This window comes from Polistes dominula, unplaced genomic scaffold (assembly GCF_049000335.1).
Source record: "Polistes dominula isolate Pdom_NZ unplaced genomic scaffold, Pdom_raw_medaka contig_12, whole genome shotgun sequence".
NCBI lineage: Eukaryota > Metazoa > Arthropoda > Insecta > Hymenoptera > Vespidae > Polistes > Polistes dominula.
The window spans coordinates 4,646,492-4,665,736 of record NW_028301116.1 but is presented as its reverse complement, the minus strand read 5'-3'; the positions used below and the strand labels follow the sequence as shown (position 1 = coordinate 4,665,736).

The 19,245-nt window shown below is 31.5% G+C and overlaps 2 protein-coding genes, 1 long non-coding RNA gene and 1 pseudogene across 3 annotated transcripts; 3 read left to right on the top strand and 1 right to left on the bottom strand.

Moving 5' to 3' along the window:
- The first annotated feature begins 83 nt into the window (after positions 1–83).
- Positions 84–4,421, top strand: Prp40 (pre-mRNA processing factor 40). Its single transcript, XM_015323395.2, is given in 9 exon segments — positions 84–283; positions 429–657; positions 736–1,123; positions 1,202–1,633; positions 2,253–2,673; positions 2,675–2,722; positions 2,818–3,453; positions 3,546–3,692; positions 3,852–4,421. Coding segments are annotated over 9 exon segments (2,502 nt in total). The 5' UTR covers positions 84–280; the 3' UTR covers positions 4,050–4,421.
- LOC149031079 (uncharacterized) lies at positions 495–5,715 on the bottom strand. The gene is made up of 3 exons (XR_016178049.1): positions 5,577–5,715; positions 1,685–1,922; positions 495–633 (listed from the first exon to the last, which is right to left on the bottom strand). It is a non-coding gene; the product is annotated as an uncharacterized LOC149031079 (long non-coding RNA).
- P5CDh1 (delta-1-Pyrroline-5-carboxylate dehydrogenase 1) lies at positions 5,621–11,754 on the top strand. Its single transcript, XM_089176796.1, has 8 exons — positions 5,621–5,758; positions 5,818–6,008; positions 8,041–8,254; positions 8,329–8,760; positions 8,857–9,267; positions 9,359–9,537; positions 9,624–9,812; positions 9,899–11,754. The coding sequence occupies exons 2-8, from the start codon at positions 5,965–5,967 to the stop codon at positions 10,131–10,133; spliced, it is 1,704 nt and encodes a 567-aa protein (XP_089032922.1). The 5' UTR covers positions 5,621–5,758; positions 5,818–5,964; the 3' UTR covers positions 10,134–11,754.
- Positions 11,755–16,126: 4,372 nt separating this feature from the next.
- Positions 16,127–18,984, top strand: LOC149031078 (uncharacterized; annotated as a pseudogene).
- The last annotated feature ends 261 nt before the right edge of the window (positions 18,985–19,245 follow it).

Below are 19,245 nucleotides of genomic sequence, written 5' to 3'. Positions count from 1 at the left end.
CGCGACCTTCTGTCGTACCGCTACAAATCTTGGTACAAGGCTGCCCCCTGGGCCAGGCTTAACAAGAACGGATCCCATTTGTATATGTTATATATATATCTATGTATAGATATGTAAAATTCTATACTTCAGCAACAAAATCTACGTAAACAAATATTATTGTTTGTTATGCCATCGTTTCAATGATATTCAAATAATATAATTAAAAAGGGCTGATCTTCTAATACATTTATTCTAACGTACTTGATTATTGTTATAACAATATTTATTACATCTTGTAATGGTAATTATGTTTGTAGGTTAATTTAATACTCTATTGTACAATAAGTAAATATGCATAGTATATGCAAATTTTTTTCTTAGAGTTAAGTATAAATTAATAGAATAAGTAAAATAGGTAATATTATATTTAATGATATATTCTCTAGGCATCAAATGATGGAATTCCACCTCCTGCTGCGGTACCTGGATTTCCACCAGCAGCACCTAATATGACGCCTGGTTTCGTACCACCAATTATGCCTGCAGCATCATTTATTGCATCTCCTAGTTTACCACCTGGTCCACCAGGTATAATGCCACCGCAGTTTTCTATTCCACCACCTGGTTTTAGTTTTCCAATAACTGCTGCTCCTGCACCAGAAGCCGGAGTAATAGGTTAGTAAGTTGTATCAAAGATTTCATTGATAAGCATATTAATTTAATCTTTGTCTTTTCTTTTATGGAATTTTATAGCAGCACCACCACAAATAACAGCGCCAGGACTTCCTCCTCCAACTCCATTAGCTAGTGATACCCCATCGGGTATACCTGTGTCTTCAGAGAAAAAATCAGATTGGACCGAACATAAAGCTCCAGATGGTCGTACTTATTATTATAATAGTATTACTAAACAATCTTTATGGGAAAAGCCAGATGAATTGAAAACCCCGAGCGAATTAATGTTATCGCAATGTCCATGGAAAGAGTATAAATCAGAAAATGGAAAAATATATTATCATAACGTAACTACTAAAGAATCTAGATGGACTGCTCCTCCAGAATTAGAAGAATTAAAAAATAGAATTGCTGCTGAAGAGGCTGCAGCTGTTGCAGCTGCGGTAGTTGCTAGTGCTACAAATACGTTAGTAACATGTTAAATTAATGTTCAATTATTTTAAATATACTCCTATATTTATTTTATATATATTATTTTGTACAGAATAGTTCCAGTAGCTATACAACATTTGTCTCCAAATATTAGTACTTTATCGCAAACAAGCACTCCTGAACCTGGAGGAAAATCTGCAATCGAACAAGCTATGGCTGCAACACTCGCAGCAATAAATATTCCAACACCACCTACAAAACCAGATGAAGATAGTAATTCTGCGAAAGGATCAGCAAATGATAGTCGGACTAGTACTCCTGAACCCAAAATGATGTTCAAAGATAAAAAAGAAGCAATAGAAGCATTTAAAGAATTATTGAAGGAAAGAGATGTGCCATCTAATGCTACATGGGAGCAAGCAGTAAAACTTATTCAAAATGATCCAAGATATCCACAAATGAAAAAATTAAACGAACGTAAACAAGCATTTAATGCATATAAAACGCAGAAGCTCAAAGAGGAACGGGAACAAGAAAGATTAAGGTAAGTAAATATTAATCTACATTTCTGACCAACAAAGTTTTGGATACTCACGTATGTAAAAGCTGTAAATTCCATTTTTGAACATTCTTTTATTTTAAGTAGTGATGTCTCAATAAATTGTTTAACCATTTGACCTATTATGACGTATACCATACGTCGTGATGTTTCTGTCCCAAAACTGAAAGCGACGTATACCGTATGTCGAGGCGCTTCCATCCCAAAACTGAAAGCGACGTATATTATACGTTCTACCAACACGCTGAGGCGCTGCTTGAGGGGTAACACCACTCTAAAATTTTCACAAAGCCAATTTTTTTTTAGTTTAAAGTGTACTTTAGATGTCTAAAAACAATATGCACTTGGTTTCAAAGCGAAAACAAATTTTAAACATGTCAAAATCTTGGTTTTACCGAAGCACTTCGAAGCGAAGCGAAGTGTGAGAATGGGACAGTGTAGCACTGGTTGAAGCGTAGTGCTAGGCACAGCCATCGTTAAGTTAGCGTGAAGGTCAAATGGTTAACTCTACTGAAGTGTGTACCTAAATTTGTAGTTGATAACGCATATTTGATTTTGAAATCTTTGCATTTATGGATTATCAAGAGTTATTGGTTTTTCACAGATTAAAAAGGGCTAAAGAAGATTTAGAACAGTTTTTGTTGGAAAATGAAAGAATGACAAGTACTACGAAGTATTATAAATGCGAAGAAATGTTTGGCAATTTAGAACTGTGGAGAGCAGTGGGAGATCCGGATAGAAGAGACATTTACGAGGATGTTATATTTAATTTGGCAAAACGTGAAAAGGAAGAAGCTAAACAATTAAAAAAACGAAATACTAAAAGGCTTTCCCATGTTTTAGACTCAATGACAGATGTAACGTATAGAACTACGTGGCAAGAAGCACAAGCATTGCTCTTGCAACATGCAGCCTTTGCGGAAGATGCAGATTTACTTGAAATGGACAAAGAAGATGCTTTGTTAGTATTTGAAAATCATATTCGACATTTGGAAAAGGATGAAGAAGAAGAAAAAGAGCGAGAGAAAAAAGAGAAGAAAAAGACAAGAAAGAAAAAATCGTGATGGTTTTATTGTAAATATTTCTTTTTCTAGTTTATACTTAATTTATTTTTTTTAATTTAAAGTATTCTTTGTGTGTAACCTTATATCATATATATTATATTTTAGAGTTTATTGGACGAACTTCATGAACAAGGAAAATTAACATCTATGTCTCTTTGGGTAGAGCTTTACCCAATGTTATCCGCAGATTTACGTTTTTCGGTTATGTTAGGACAGCCAGGATCAACTCCTCTTGATTTATTCAAATTTTATGTCGAAGATTTAAAGTCTAGGTTTCACGATGAAAAGAAAATTATTCGTGAAATTCTTAAAGATAAAAATTTTGAGGTACAAGTCAGTACAACTTTCGAAGAATTTGCAACGGTTGTTTGTGAAGATCGAAAGTCTGCCACTTTGGACGCAGGAAACGTTAAATTGACGTACAATTTGCTTCTCGAAAAAGCCGAGGCACGGGAGAAGGAACGAGTTAAAGAGGAAACGCGTAAATTCAAGAAATTAGAGACGAGTTTTAAAAATTTATTGAAAACCATTAGCGTAGATTATCAGATGACGTGGGAAGATGTGAGAAATAAATTGGAAGAGGAGCCTGATTTTAAAGCGATAACATTAGAAAGTGAGAGAATACGTATTTTTAAGGATTATCAACACGAGCTTGAAGAAAGTTGTAGTCATCATCATATAAGAAGTAAAAAGAAAAAAACCAAAAAGAAGAACCGAAAATCCCGATCTCGATCGCATAGTGTATGTAAAGTCTTTTTTTATTCACTTTTTTTTCTTAGACGTACGTACATTTCATCCTTGCAAACTATTAATATATACAATTAATTAAATAGGAGTCTGAATGCAGTGATAAAGGATTTAAAAAGAAACAACGCAAATCGCGTTCCGCAAGTATAGCCAGCAAATCAGAAAGTTCCGAATCCGATACGAGAAAGACGAAAAAAAAGAAGAGTAAAAAGAAGAGAGGTCGAAGTCATTCCGTAAGTTACGTTTAATTAATACGGTGATGAAAGGATACGTGTGTTATAGTATATAGTAGATGATTTAAAAATGTCCCCGCTACGGGGACACCGATCGCAAAAGGGTTAATTCTTTAATTTTTTATTAAGTTTCTTATATATGTATGTGTTGATTTATAGCGTTCTCACTCAAGATTACCGTCTTCCGAAGAATCTCCGGAGAGAAGGCGGAAAGAGGAAAAACACAGAAGACCATCTGTTCATAGCGAAGAATCCATTAACGAAAATACGGAACATCATGAACTTTCCGAAGACGAATTAGAAAAACAAAGAGCGCAACTTCTTCGAGAATTGCAAATGCAACAAGAAGACAATTAATTCATATAAGGAGATAAATAAAATAAAGGTTTTGTTTATAATTATCTATTAGATTTATGATATTTCCGTCAAATTTACTTTCTATGCATATATTATTAATTTCTAATAAATAGAAATTCTTTCACAAGAATATATTGATACACATATGCATACATATACAGGGTGGACCATATAAAGAAGAAGACGCAAATACTTTTTTGTTTATAATTATATCCAACAATTTCAAAGGAAAAAGTTGCATTATAACCTTGAAGTCTATTTAAAATTGACCTTGAAAGAAAATTCTTTCAACCATTAGATTTCCCTTTGCAATAGTATTACGTTTTTCTATGAAATTTTTTAATACCATTGTAAATAAAGAAGCTATTCAAAGTGGTCAGAGTTATTATCCCACCTTGTATATATATAAGGAAATATATTTAATTCATTGACTAATCTATTGAATTTCGCATAGCAACCCTTAACAGTATTAATCAAATGTAAGTATATATGTACTTACATTACTATGTATTGTATATATATATATATAATAGATAAGTGTAGATAGAATACTGATAAGGAATGCCCCTATTCGTTTGCTTTTATTGTTTCACTTTGTTATATTTTTGCATGCCATTAGGCGCAATTTTCTTTTCTACATGGGTAACCAAAGTTGTATATTTATGGGATATACGAATAGTGCGGTAGTGCTGAGTCTCACAGAACATTAAACATTAAATAAAGAAAATCAATTAATGTTTTTATTTTTAATTATCATATAAGTTAATATACGTAAATTTATTTTTTATATTGAATGTAATTAATGAAACAAATAACAAGATATTACTTCGTTAAAAATTTGCATAAATTTGTGTATAATTTAATAATAAAAAATCATTTAAATTAGAAATATAAAGTAAATTTGAATAGAATTGATATATAGAAACGTATAACCTTCGATTCTATTTATGTCAATATCGATATTATTTTAGTTCAACATCATGTAAATTTATTCCGATCTAACATTCTTTTAATAGTGGATAATAAGTATGTGTATGAATATACATGTACGTATTGTAAGTGAATAGAAAAAACAAATATATGTAAACTCGAGTGATACGATTGTTGTTTTTTGTATCATTAAATCATCAAAATTGAACGATCATTTAATTAAAAATTTAACAAATTTTTACGTTCAAAAGGCGATTTTCGGTCACCATTAATTGAATTTGAGAAAAATTTTATTGATAAGGATTTAGGAAATTTTTGAATAAAAGTTGTTTATTCTATTCTATTTATTTATTTATTTTCTTTTTTTTTTGTAAAAACAATTAAGTAATTTAAGTGTGTTCAAACTTAAATTATTGAATTGTTCTCGTTAGATAATAAATTTAAATATCTAATAAAAATTATTTATTTTTTAGAGATTACTTAAGTATTTGTGTGTTCAACCCTAAGTTATCGAATTGTCTTGTTAGATAATAGATTTATATATTCGTTCTTTCTAAAATCGACGCATGCGTCGAGTGTATTGTAATTCGGTAGTACCTTTGCTACGGCCCTGGTTATATGGTCCGAATTTAAAAGAAGTGGGGGTATGCGAAGGTGGTTGGGTTTACTATTTGTCCGATGACTGCCGTTGTCGCCTTTTGTGGTTCCGAAGGTACAGTGTGTTAACAAACAAAAAGGACAAAAGAAAGAAAAATATAAAGAAGGAAAGAAAGGGACAGGTAAATGAATTTGGTCATTCGATTTGAAAACGTGAGTAAGAAAAGTTTGTTAAACGAAGGAAGAAGATAGAGACGCAAAGAGAGAAAGGAAAAGAGAAGGATAGTAGAAAAAAGAGAGAGGAGAAAAGAACGTGAGCGAGAGTGAGAGGGGGCGTTGGAGTAAAATAAAAGGGAGGAGGACCAAAGAGTTTAGAGAAGAGAGCACGATGTTGAATATCTGTCGTCAAGCTTTTATAGCAAATAGCCAAAAGTGAGTAGAACTATGCGGAAGATATTTTATTGTCCTTGAATAATCCTATCGTTCATGATATCTTTTATTATTTCTGACATCAAGCCGAATACTAGGGAATATATTGATTATTTTCAAGCATTGGTCCGTGTGCTCTATGTATTTCACATTCATACCTGTATATGTATTTGTATATGTACCTTTATATGATACCGTATATGTGACGTGTATGTGTATGCTATGTACTCATCATCTTTTATGTTAATCTCATACCACGACAAGAATAATTATATCTGTTATGTGTGTTTCGTTATATTCGTGTGAAGGTTTTAAAAAACAACAACGCACTTATGCATTTGTTCATTTACACGATCCTTCTAAACTTTATTACGTTATTGCTGCTAAATGTTGTTTATCTATTTTTAATTAACTTACTTGTTAATATAAATAATTCATCTACACTATTACACGAATACGAAAATCAAACGTTCGACGAAAACGGCCGAATATTCGAATTAAGTTCGTTGACCAATTAGCTCTTACGTGCTGTATTTCATAATTTCAATAGGATTTGTTCTTGTACGTAAATGTGTATGCTTGTGTTATTTATAGCTAAAGAGATATGTACTGTAATTTCAAATGTCGAATTGAGTCATCAACAACAATTGCGTTCCCTTTTTCTTTTACAATACTCTTTTTTCCTTTAACCTTTCTCAATATCTGCCATTAACTGTCAACGTGGTTCCTTTTCATTCAAATCAATTTGTCAATGATCTTTTAATTCTTCTTCGCAATTTACTCTTCCCCTTGAACGTTGTTAATTATTTCTTATCTTTCGGGAGTGATAAATATATTTAAAATTATTTTTAAATGTTTAACGATTATTTTTACACCTGCAATAATAATGAAATAGTGCGTTGAAAGCGATAGTGATTTTTTGTATCCTTGAAAAACGTTCCCGTTTACATGACGACTACGCGACTTTCTTTTTAACATCTGTTACCAAGGATAATTCATTTCTAGCTTATCTTCAATTAGTTTGATGTTAGCTCATTTGTGGTTACGTTTTATTTAAATTCCCCTTTCGTTTTCCTCCATAAAACATTATATTTTTTTCATCTTATGCCTCAATGCTATACCTGACGTCACGCATATGTATATACGGCGTCTCGAAGTTTCGCATCACTTCATCCTATTTATTTTAATTTTATTTATTTGTTTATTATAAGAAATCTTTTTGACGTCATAAACGTCACGACAAATATATAACATCAATTCATTTATTTATTTATAATCAAAATAAATTCTACGCTTGCATTTTATTGCTATTGGCCTTCTCTAAATTTGACATACTCCTACGTAAGACCTTCCATTGATGTGCTTTTTTTTCAATTTTGTTTTATTAATCAATTAATTAATTAACATTATCTATATCATTTCTTAATAAGTAAATGTTATCGTAATTAATATTCTTATTAATGATTTTTGTGTTTCATAATTAATTTGAATTTTTTGAGCGATAATCTCAACGAGAAGGGTCACTGAGTATATAGCGTTATGTAACGGCCTATGATCATAGCGTTTGACACATAAAGTTAGCAAAGTATAGCAAGTATAAATAACATTATCCTGTTCCGTCGAACATTTATATATATATATGTAATATTTTATTGTTGTTTTTAAACTTATTGCATTTTTAGAAATGATTCATTTTTATTTATTTATTTATTTATTTATTTATTCATTTATTCTTGATATACTTCTAATTTCAATTTTGTTTATAATTGCACACAGTGGCTTGAAATTTGAATTGGATTAATTTGTTTACATAGAATTAATCTTGTTGAGTGATAACACTGTGAACAGAGTATACTAAGTTATGTGTCTGTACACAGATAAATATTAGAAAAGATTATCATCATGCTTTATAGTCGAAATAATATTTACTTTTACCTCTTATTTTCTTATCTCCCTTAAGAATATACTTGTTGTTATTTTTTCTACTTTTCTTATTCAAATTTTTTTATTCATTTATTATTATTATTATTTGCAGAGTAGGTACAAGATGCCTAGGATCTATAGTGCCTGTACCAAATCCTCCAGAATTTCCACTGGAGAACGAACCTGTTCTTGGATATCAGAAAGGGAGCAAGGAAAGGGCAGAATTAGAGAAGGTCCTGGATGAAATGGCAAGCGAATGTACTGAAGTACCTTTGGTCATTGGAAATGAAGAAATCAAGACAGATTTATGCAAATATCAAGTCATGGTACATATTATTATTAAATATATTATGGGTTTATTTTAATAAGAAGAAATTTCTTATATTACATTACTTCTTAGCCACATAATCATCAAGCCAAAGTTGCTAAATATTATTGGGCTACGCCAGGCTTAATACAAAAAGCTATCGATGTTGCTGTTAAAGCTCAAAGAGAGTGGGAGAAGTGTCCTATTGAAAAACGATTAGAAATATGGTTAAAAGCTGCTAACCTCATGTCGAAGAAATATAGACAACACTTAAATGCTGCCACTATGCTTGGTCAGAGTAAATCTGTTATTCAAGCAGAAATTGACAGCGCAGCTGAATTAATAGATTTCTTTAAAATACAAGGATACTTTGTCAAGGACGCCTTAAAATATAAACCAATTTCACCTACTAAAAATGAATTGAATTCTATGAGGTATCGTGGAATGGATGGTTTTGTTGCCGCTGTGTCACCTTTCAATTTTACTGCTATTGGTGGTAATCTTAGTTATACTCCAGCTTTAATGGTTTGTATCTCATTAATCTTTCTTGATCGATATCATCCGAAAACAAATGTGCAAGAGTAATAAATTTAATTTATTTTTTACTTTAATTTTATTTAGGGCAATGCAGTTCTATGGAAACCATCAGATACCGCGTTACTTTCCAATTGGTGGATCTTTAAAATATGCAGAGAAGCTGGAGTACCGCCAGGAGTTGTTAACTTTGTTCCTTGCGAAGGTCCAGTTTTTGGAGATACGATAACTGCCTCTCCTTACTTGTCTGGTATCAATTTTACCGGATCGGTACCGACGTTTAATCGTTTATGGATGCAAGTTGGTAAAAATTTGGGAAAATATAAGAATTATCCTAAATTGATTGGTGAATGTGGCGGTAAGAATTATCACTTCGTTCACCCAAGTGCTGACGTACAAACGGTTGTTATCGGGACAATAAAAAGTTCTTTCGAATTTAATGGTCAGAAATGTTCAGCCTGTAGTAGAATGTACGTTCCTGAATCTTTGTGGAGCAAGGTATGACATTAAAAATTATTTATTTACTTATTAATCATATGTTATAAATTCTACGCTTATTCTTATATTGAAAAATAAAATTTTATTTTAGATAAAGGAGGGCCTTTTAGAGACACGTGACAAACTTAAAATAGGTGACGTTAGAGATTTCACTATTTTTACTGGAGCTGTTATCGATGCTACGGCGTTTAAAAGAATTTCTGGTTACATAAATCATGCCAAAAAATCATCGAATTTAAAAATAATCGGAGGAGGTCAATGCGATGATTCGTAAGTTTCATATGAATATTATTTTTAATTATTAAATAAATACTAGATATTTTTTATTTAAAAAACATGCAATATTTTTTCTAAAGTGTTGGCTACTTCATCCAACCAACGATAGTAACAACAACGGATCCAAATGATAAAATCATGACGGAAGAAATATTTGGACCTGTGTTAACCATTTACGTTTACAAGGATTCCAAAATCGATGAAACTATGAAATTGGTTGAAACTTCCACGCCGTATGCATTAACAGGATCGATATTTTCCCAAGACGAGTAAGCTTTATACCACAATTTTTAAATCTTACATCGTACAAGATAAGGCGATAGTAAAACATAATCTTTTATGTAATTTTAAACAGACAATGGGCGAGAAAGGCGTTAGAAGAATTGAAATACACGGCAGGTAATTTTTATGTAAATGATAAGTCAACTGGGTCGGTGGTTGGTCAACAACCTTTTGGTGGTAGCAGAATGTCCGGTACGAATGACAAAGCCGGTGGTCCTCATTATGCTCTTCGTTGGGCGTCACCACAGTCAATTAAAGAAATCTTTGTTCCTTTGAAAGAATTTGATTATCCGTATATGAGGTCGTAAAGACGTGCTCAAGTATTGTCTAAATGTCGATTTAAATCATATAATAATATAAAAATATAGATGTGAGGAGTAATGATGCGTAGTTTATTGTCGCTGAGCGATTACGCACTTCTCCTCAACAAAATTCAGATGTGAATGCCGAATGTCTATAGTTGTAAAGAAAAGAGAACAAAGAAAAAAAAATAAGAAAAGAGGAAAAAAAATTACCAAAAACAAAATATATGATAAATAATGGAAGGAGATATTTGTCTCATGCATTTCTTAATGTGGATAAGTTTAAATATATGAATATGAAAATAAATATATCGCGCTAGTTAGAACCTCGCGAGGTACCCCTCGATTTGTTTTCGGCGTTCATATTTAAAGATCGGTTATTCTAAAGGCTGTAAATGTAAATAACAAAGTATGATTCTTAGAGAGCGAAAGAGAGAGAGAGAAAGAGAGAGAGAGATCGAGAGAGAGAGAGAGAGAGAGAGAGAGAGATCGAGAGAGAGAGAGAGAGAGAGAGATCAATATGTGTATGTAGTCAATGCCTATATAGAGTTATATTTGTAATAATATGTTTACAGACTTTGATAGTATATATGTATACGTGTATGTATATATTACATTGTCGTTTTTATGTTTTGAAAATTATGAGAAATGAAATTATCTTACTTTCAAAATTATTTTACGCAGATATTGAAATATATCGGTTTAATGTGTTGTTTTCGTATAAACAAGATAGAAAGAAAGAGAGGAAAAAAAAGAAATAAATAAAAAAATTAGACTCTGATAAATGCTGATGACAAAGAGTATATAATATAAATGTGATTTATATATTATTGCATGTAATTTAGAGCTTTCTTACTGATACATCAACGCCTCAGGAAATTATCACAAAGTGATTGAAAATGTTTAAGGTAGCCTTATTTTCAAAGTTAATTGTAGTACAGGACTTGATTTGTGGGTCAAGAAAAAAGCGTTATTAAACGACAAAGGGTTTATAACATCCGAAAAGGGGAAATACAGAAATATTGCTTTTCGTAATGGATTCCAGATTGCTAAAATTAATTAATATAATTATTAGATTATTATTTTCTTTGTTTTTGTTTCTTTTAATTTTATTTTCTATTAAACAAGATTATTATACAATTTAAATTGAAATTATTAGCATTGTTAAAATTATCTGATGACGGTAATTTGCTAATCACATTGATTTGAATGTTAGTGTTAGTATATATCACTAATAGTTATTAATTATATCATTAAAATACAATGTTCAATACAATATAATGTTTCTTATATGATTGGCGCCTTTTGTGATATATTATTATTATTATTATTATTATAATTAACATTATTATTAATATTATTATTAGAAAAAATAATAGATTTATGTAAAACAATAATTCCCTGTAAAAGTGTCCTACACCGCGGAAGAAATTTCTGTAATTAGTTATACAATCGCTGCTTGTTTTTGAATGTGATTTGAAATAGAGATAATGGTCCCACGAGTCAAACAATGATCAATAATAATAAATAAAACAACTGAAGATATATGCTAGGTACTTTGACCGATGTTACGATGTAATTTATTTGAATTGTACAATAGCAATAAAATGAAATGCTATTAACAAGACTTTTGTATATACATTTGATTTTAAATGTGTGAATGTTTTCAATGTTTTCATAATAATAATAATAAGAATAAGAATAATGTGTCTTGATAATTAGTTAAAAGATTTTATAAATAATTCTTGAAAATGTATAAGTCAATTTAAAATGATAGATATTCGCGCCAATTGAGTATTTCGATTCGAGTATACGTTGATTGGTCGAAATGCGCGTCACTCAAAATTAACCAATCTCTGTTGCGTTTAAGAAATTCTCCTTTTCTCATTGGAGGATGAATATTCATTGAAAAATTTATGAAAATTGGTACATAATTAGAATTTATATTTCGAACTTATATTTCTGCCACTTTTCTTTATATACTTCTTTTTGATTTTTTCATGATTTTATTTAGAAATTGATGATGCTCATTTAAATACAACGTTAATAAAATTATTCTTAACATTTTTTGAAATTTTCACCATATACAGATATTTATATTGTAATTGCGTAATCATTTTTTATAGATCATCGTTTTGAGAAGAATATTCGAAATAGCAAATTGAAAATAAAAATAGTTTCCACGGGTTATTTATCAAAAGAATTAATAGTATCATGGTTAGATATTCTAAACAAATATGCATGATAATATTTCAATGGTGGTAAATTCAAATTATTTACTTTTTTTCTCGTATTCGAAGGATTATTTTCTATTTAAATATTTCAAAAAATTTTCATAAAATGCATCTATAATAAACAAACGACCAAAACAACGATATTAAAATCTTAATTATAATATTGTACATCAATCAAATTAATTTAAATTTAAAAATATTGTTCAAAAGAAAATAATTCTATCGAGATGACTAACAAAGGATGTGCAAATAAAATGAACACAATTTTAAGTAACGATATACGTACTTACAAGGTTTTACCCATAATAAGAGTAGTTCGATCAATATGATAGAGATAGTGCGATAAATTAAAAACGTATTCAATCATGCTCGCGGGCTTTGGCTTGTCCAAACCTGATTAAAAAAATCGGCTCCGATCGATCGACTTAACTTTTTCTTTCGTTCGAATCTTCTGTGAAGAGAAAAAAACTTGGTTGGTTAAAGTGGTGTCGATTCGAGGATGAAGGAGGAAGTTAGGTTTGGGGGGGGGGGAGGTAGTGTAAGAGGGTTGATAGAGGGGGAGGTAGTAGTAGTAGTAGTAGTTGAAGAAGGCGTCAACGATAAAAGAAAAATAAGAAGACGAAGGAAAAGGATAGAAAGAAGAAGGAAAGAAGAAGAGGGTGAATAGATGAGGACGAGGAGGAGGAGGATGAGGATGAGGGGTTGTTAGGGGTAGGTGGAGAGAAGGATTGAAAGGCTTAGGGGAAGTCGCCGTTAATGGCTCGACCAGAGGATTTCCTGGCCTTCTTCCAGCTTTTTTACGAGTTTTTCGAGCGTTCAGTTCTGAAACGTTCACTCAAATCAAGATACTCACCTTTTCACGAATAGATGCTGTGGCTGAACTAACATCGTAGCCCCCGCCTCCTCCTCCTCCTCCTCCTCATCGTCCTCCTCTTGTTCCTCTTTCTACCCTCAAGCCTGTAGCCTCCTTGCTGCCAGTAACTTTAAGCGACGCTTTTTTTTTCTTCCTTCATCCATCTTTCGTTACTCTCTCGTGGAGCCCTTTACTTGGGGCTACGTTTATCCTTTGTCTCTTTCTCTCTTTTTCTTTCTTTCTTTTTCTCTTCTTCTTTCTTTCTTTCTTTCTTTTCTTGACTTTTTCTAAACACTACTACCGCAGGTGGCACTATACTCAAGTGAAGGAGAGTGAATGAGCGAGAGAGAAGGTGGACTGACCAGATGTCTCCGTTTTTATCGGTCCACTATCACGAGAAATTTCTTCAGGAAGCTATCGAAAATAGAGTATATGAGAGAGTGAGAGAGAGAGAGAGAGAGAGAGAGAGAGAAAGGAAGAATGATTTTCCTTCTCGAACGTAGAAGTGGTAAGCTCTTTTGTGTGAAAGAAAGTAATACCGATGATGGGATAGTGTTGAAGTAAATCGTTCTCTACTACCAATCGTATCGATGAGAAAGAGAGAGAGAGAAAGTGAGAGAGTGAGAGAGTGAGAGAGTGAGAGAGAAAATTCATGCCCGTTCGTGGTATATTCTATAGAGCCAATCTAGATCGCTTTCATTATCTGCCTAATTTCTAAAGTTCGTAGTGCGAATATCAGCAAGGTGAGGTGAGGTGAAGGGTAAATTGGTAAAAGAGGGATAGAAACGAACGGAAGGGGAACGAACGGTGGGAGAGAAGTAGATAGGGTTGATGTAATGGGAGGATGTAAAACAATATGAGCTTATTTACTCAAACGTATGGGGGTTTCTATAAATATATGCATATGTACCGTTTGCTTTTTAGTACATATTGGCTGAATCATATATTGTTACTTGAAAATCAATCAAAACATTAATATTTACATCGATCATTAGTTCATTACAATGCACTTTTTTTTTTAGAAAGAGTGAGAGAGAGAATTTCTCGATCTTTTTATACAATTTGAAAATATATCAGGATAAGAGAATTTATACCTGATAATACTGTATATTAATATCTATTTAAACATATATGTACGTGTAAATTATAATAATAATATTAGTAATTATAATAATAAATACATATGTATATATGTATTATTATTATTATTATTATTATTATTATTATTATTATATATATATTTATGTGTTAATGCATAGGCAGAGAGTTTCATCTAAATCCCATCTAATCGATATTTCATATCTCTCGTTATTTACATATCAAGAGAATTATATATATAGGTCATCATTCGTCGAGTTCTGCTCGCGCTCCTGAATAGTAGCTGGTAATGGATAAGCGGGAGGTCCCGCAGGATACCTTTGTAGGAATTGCGTCTATTTATTGATCGGCACGTGCATTGGAATATTCAGCCTCGCTTTGCCTTCCGCCAACCGATATTCCACAGGCCTTCTCTTCTTCCCATAGGGCCTTCCTTCCTCCTCGTTCTACACTTCATCCTTCCTTATTCACTCTCTCTTCCCTTTTCTTCTCGTCGTTCGAATCATCTTCCTTCATTTTAACAGAACGACGATTCTCCTCCTACCAAATCTGAATTCGCGTCCATTATTAATCGTCTCAGTGACTTTCGACTCTTTCACGAGTATCAGCAATTTCAAATACATCTTTTGATATAATTTATGATCAAGATTTGTTCTAACACCATGCACGTATTTATTTTAATGTTGATCATGTTCTTATTACTTTTAGGGGTTTGTATTTTTTATTAATGCATTAAAAGTTGTAAAAGCAAGTACTTCGTTTTTGATAATTTGTTAGAGTTATTGGATTATTTTTATATTAGTTATAATCAACATATTATTGAGTATTTATTAATTATAATTATTAGAATTGTTATGTTAGAAATAAAATATTAGATTTGAATGAAAGTTTAAAATGTTTGATGTTAATTGTTTTTTAAATTAAAAAAATATTGAGAACGTGTTAATAACGATTGATATAATGTTAGTGAAAGTAGAATAATAAAAAGTTTGTACAATGTAGGCAAACCGTAAAGACGTTTCACAGTCTTTCGAGTAGGAAAACGATGTAAACGAGATCAGGGTGTAGGAAGAGTTCTCTACTCACTTTTCGTCCAAGACAGAAAGTTACGGCATTGTGATCAAGAATGTATCGCGCGTACTAGAAACGAGCTTTTCTAGGAGCAATTCTCTTCTGTAAGCTTCAGGTCTCGTAGACGCGTCAACACGACGGCCTACATTTGAAAGGAAATGTGTTTTACTTCCTTCCAACTTAAATAACCCTGAGTTTATTCTATGCAAATATATTCGATGCTATTAAAAAGAAAGTAGTATTATATTCTTAACGTAGACATTTAAATAATCGCGATTGGAATAATTTGCGTTTAGTCAAATTTGAAAATAAATTTGTAAAACACAAGTTTACATATTATATTAATTCTTTTCGTATAATGAAATTTGTGAAAAAAAATCGTGTGCATATCACACAAGTTAGAAGTGAAACCTTTAAATAAACAAGTTTAGAGAGGATAAGTTATTATATAATATTATTTGTACTTTTAACTTATAATTATTTATTTAATTATTAATTTAATTATAAAAATGCGCGCCTGTTCGTATGCAACCCTCCAGACACACTTTGAAAATGTTGCTTGCGAGCGCTATCTACTGGGACGGAATTATTTTGCCGTCAAAACTGTTTATACACCTATGTATGACGGGTTGCCTATCTTTCGGGCACAAAAAATTCCGTCCCGACAGATGACGCTCGCAAGCAACATTTTCAAAGTGTGTCTAGAGGGTTGAATTCATACAGGCGCGCATTTTTATAATAATTACAAAGAAAATAAATAATAAAACACTTTAAAAAATGTTTGCAAATCAAATATTTTTATAAATAATGATAAAATTGAACTCTAATATTGTAATTAATTTATGCATATTTTTATAATAATATTTAGTATTTTATATGAAATAAAAATAAAAAATCATATATACAGTTGCAGCAAACACGAACATACACAACCGGGAGCGATAACTACGAAGCAGAGCATAAAGAGGAGACAGAGAATAGGAAAAACTATATAGCAATATTCTGTCTCATTCTCTCACAGGCACAATCCTATATGTTTGTCTCTTTTTCTCTTCTTACGCAGTATTAAGGCCGTTTCTTTTCCCCACTACATCGTCCGTTTCCTTTTTCCACTACATTACCGTGTTTCTTTTTTCAATCACACTCATTCTAAAGAAGTTTTCACTTCAATAATTAAATTTCGTGTTAAATGTTTAAGATATCAAAACGAAATTTGATTTAAAATTAAACATTAAAGAATTATTGTTAATAATAATAATAATCGTATATACGCGTATACATATAGAATACGTTGAAATATAGAATAATTGTTATTTCATGTAATAGAATTTCGTTTATTTGTCGAAATAGAATTTTTCATGATGAACGAAGAAAAGGGACTCGATTAAACGAAAAGTATCTGAAAATGAAATGAAACGAGACGGGAGGAGACGAGACGAAAACGTAACTGTGTTTGCATTTGTCAGAAGTATGAAAGAGAGAACCCCCTTTTGTATAGGAAAGGCCAACCTTCACCTTTCAAAGCAATCTGGAATCGGTTTCATAGCAGTATTACACTACTATGGGTTTCACGGGCAACGCCGAGAGCTCTCTTGCTCTTTGTTCGATCGCGAGTGCAAACTTCGAACGAATAAACCTTGAAAAATAGAGCTCGTTCAGACGTCTCGTAAGTTTTTCTATCGTTCATGAAAAAGATACAAAGAGAAACAGAAAATGAAAAGGAAATGAAAGAAAGAAAGAAAGACTCGTTTAAACGACATTTTATAAACATTTTAACGATATTGCTAACTCTCACGTACGTACATATACACACACATGGATGTACACACGAGGTACACGCATAAAGATTCGTTGATTTCTCTCAAAAAGCTTCTTCTTTTCATCCTATTTCTACGTTCTCAAGTGATATTATATTCTCATTGAAAAATTGATTGGTTTAAACGTTTGATGAACGTCAAACGAATTTTATTGGTGGTTGAAATATACGCAGGGTTGGTTGCTTGGTTGGTTGGTTGGTTGGTTGGTTAGTAAAAAAGAGGGTCAAGAAGGAAAAGAGAAACGAGATGGAAACACGCGCTAGCCTGAAATAGGATTTTACAACGGCAAGTCGATTTACGAGGAAGAACGAACGAACTTCTAGCATTCGACTTTTCCTTCCATCTTCTTTCTTTTTCTTCTTCTTCTTTCGTCTTTTCATGTTCGTGAGAACCGTCTGACGATGTCTAGTAAAGAGGAAATTCGAGATTTTTGATCGTGGCTAAATCCTTCGTATAGGGAATTACCTGGAAATTCTTTGGACAAATCTATAAATAATATTTATTATATTTATATAACTATATATATATATATTTTTTTTTTATATAATAAAATAAAAAAGATAAATAATTCATAAATATTGAATTAATTCACAAATAATAAGTCTTTGTCATAATCGAAGAAACTGATCATAATAAAATTGAATTTATTTCTGTCATATTGGAAAAAAATATTCACTTATTGATAGGTGAGGTTTTACAGTTAATACAAAATATTCGAATAAAATTTTCAAAGGAATAAAATATATTTTGTTTTGATAAACATAATAATCGCGCGGATATTAAATAACAATTTAATGAAAATTAGTTTAAACATAGTCATTGCGTTAAAATATCGATAATCGCGTCACGTCAGGTACCAAAGTCTTTTATGACTGCTAGTAATATCCCTGAATCGTCTTATCCCTTTTCTATCCTGCATCGTGCACAACCTACAAAATTCGAGATATCGTCGTCCTTGCGTCTCGTCTCGTCTCGTCTCGTCTCGTCTCGTCGCGTCGCGTCGCGTCGGTGCAGCTTGATCTCGATACGAGTGCTAAAATGAGATGAAAAGAAAGAAAAAGAAAGAAATAAAGAAAGAAAGAAAAAGAGAGAAAGATAAAGAAGGACGAAGAAGGAAAAGGAAGAAAATAAGGAACAGGGGGTGGAGAAATAAGGGGTGGGTAAAAGATCGATGATACTTCAAGTCGATGTAAACCCGGTCACTTTCGTCCCATGGCATTTATATTCATCGACAACTTTGATCGTGCATTATAGCCTGTGAAATTGGTCCGAAATAAATAAGAGAGAAAGAGTGCGAGAAAAAGTGAGTGAGGGAGAGAGAGAGAGAGAGAGAGAGAGAAGCATGTACATAATGGAATAGGTAAATCCTATAGCACTCCATTCCAATTTGGCTGTGAATGCACATAGCAGAGGAATAGAGTGAAAGAGAAAGAGACAGATAGAAAGTAGGAGAAAAAAGGATGACTAGGTATAGTAGTCCTGTTATGGTGAAGCTTTTATTTCCGAAGCATCGATCTCCATAAAGCTCTAAATGCGAAATGAATTCGCTGAAATCTTCGTGAGAGGCTTATTTGAAACAGTTTATGCGAGAGAAAGAGAGAGAGAGAGAGAGAGAGAGAGAGAGAGAGAGAGAGACAGAAAAAATACAAACACACAAGTATATGGGACATTCCATGTTAACTCGACCTACTGTAAAAATTACCATATTTGATTTAGTTCAAATTTTATTTTTTGTTTGTACTCCTCGGAAAAGAATTCTAGGATTATAATCAATTTTTTTTTTTATTAAACCGTTCACAAAATTGTAATACTTTTTTTTTTATTGTAATTATTAATATTAAATTTATAAATATAAATGTAAATTTAATTTATAAATTAATCAATTTTATAAATAAATAAATTAATTTTTATATTATAAATATAAATTTATGAATATTAAGTTAATATTAATTTTTTTATTGTATTGTATTTATTTATTTTATTATTTTTATGCTTTTAAATTTTTTAAAAATGTGCATCCATTTCAATGTTTTCTTTTATTCGAA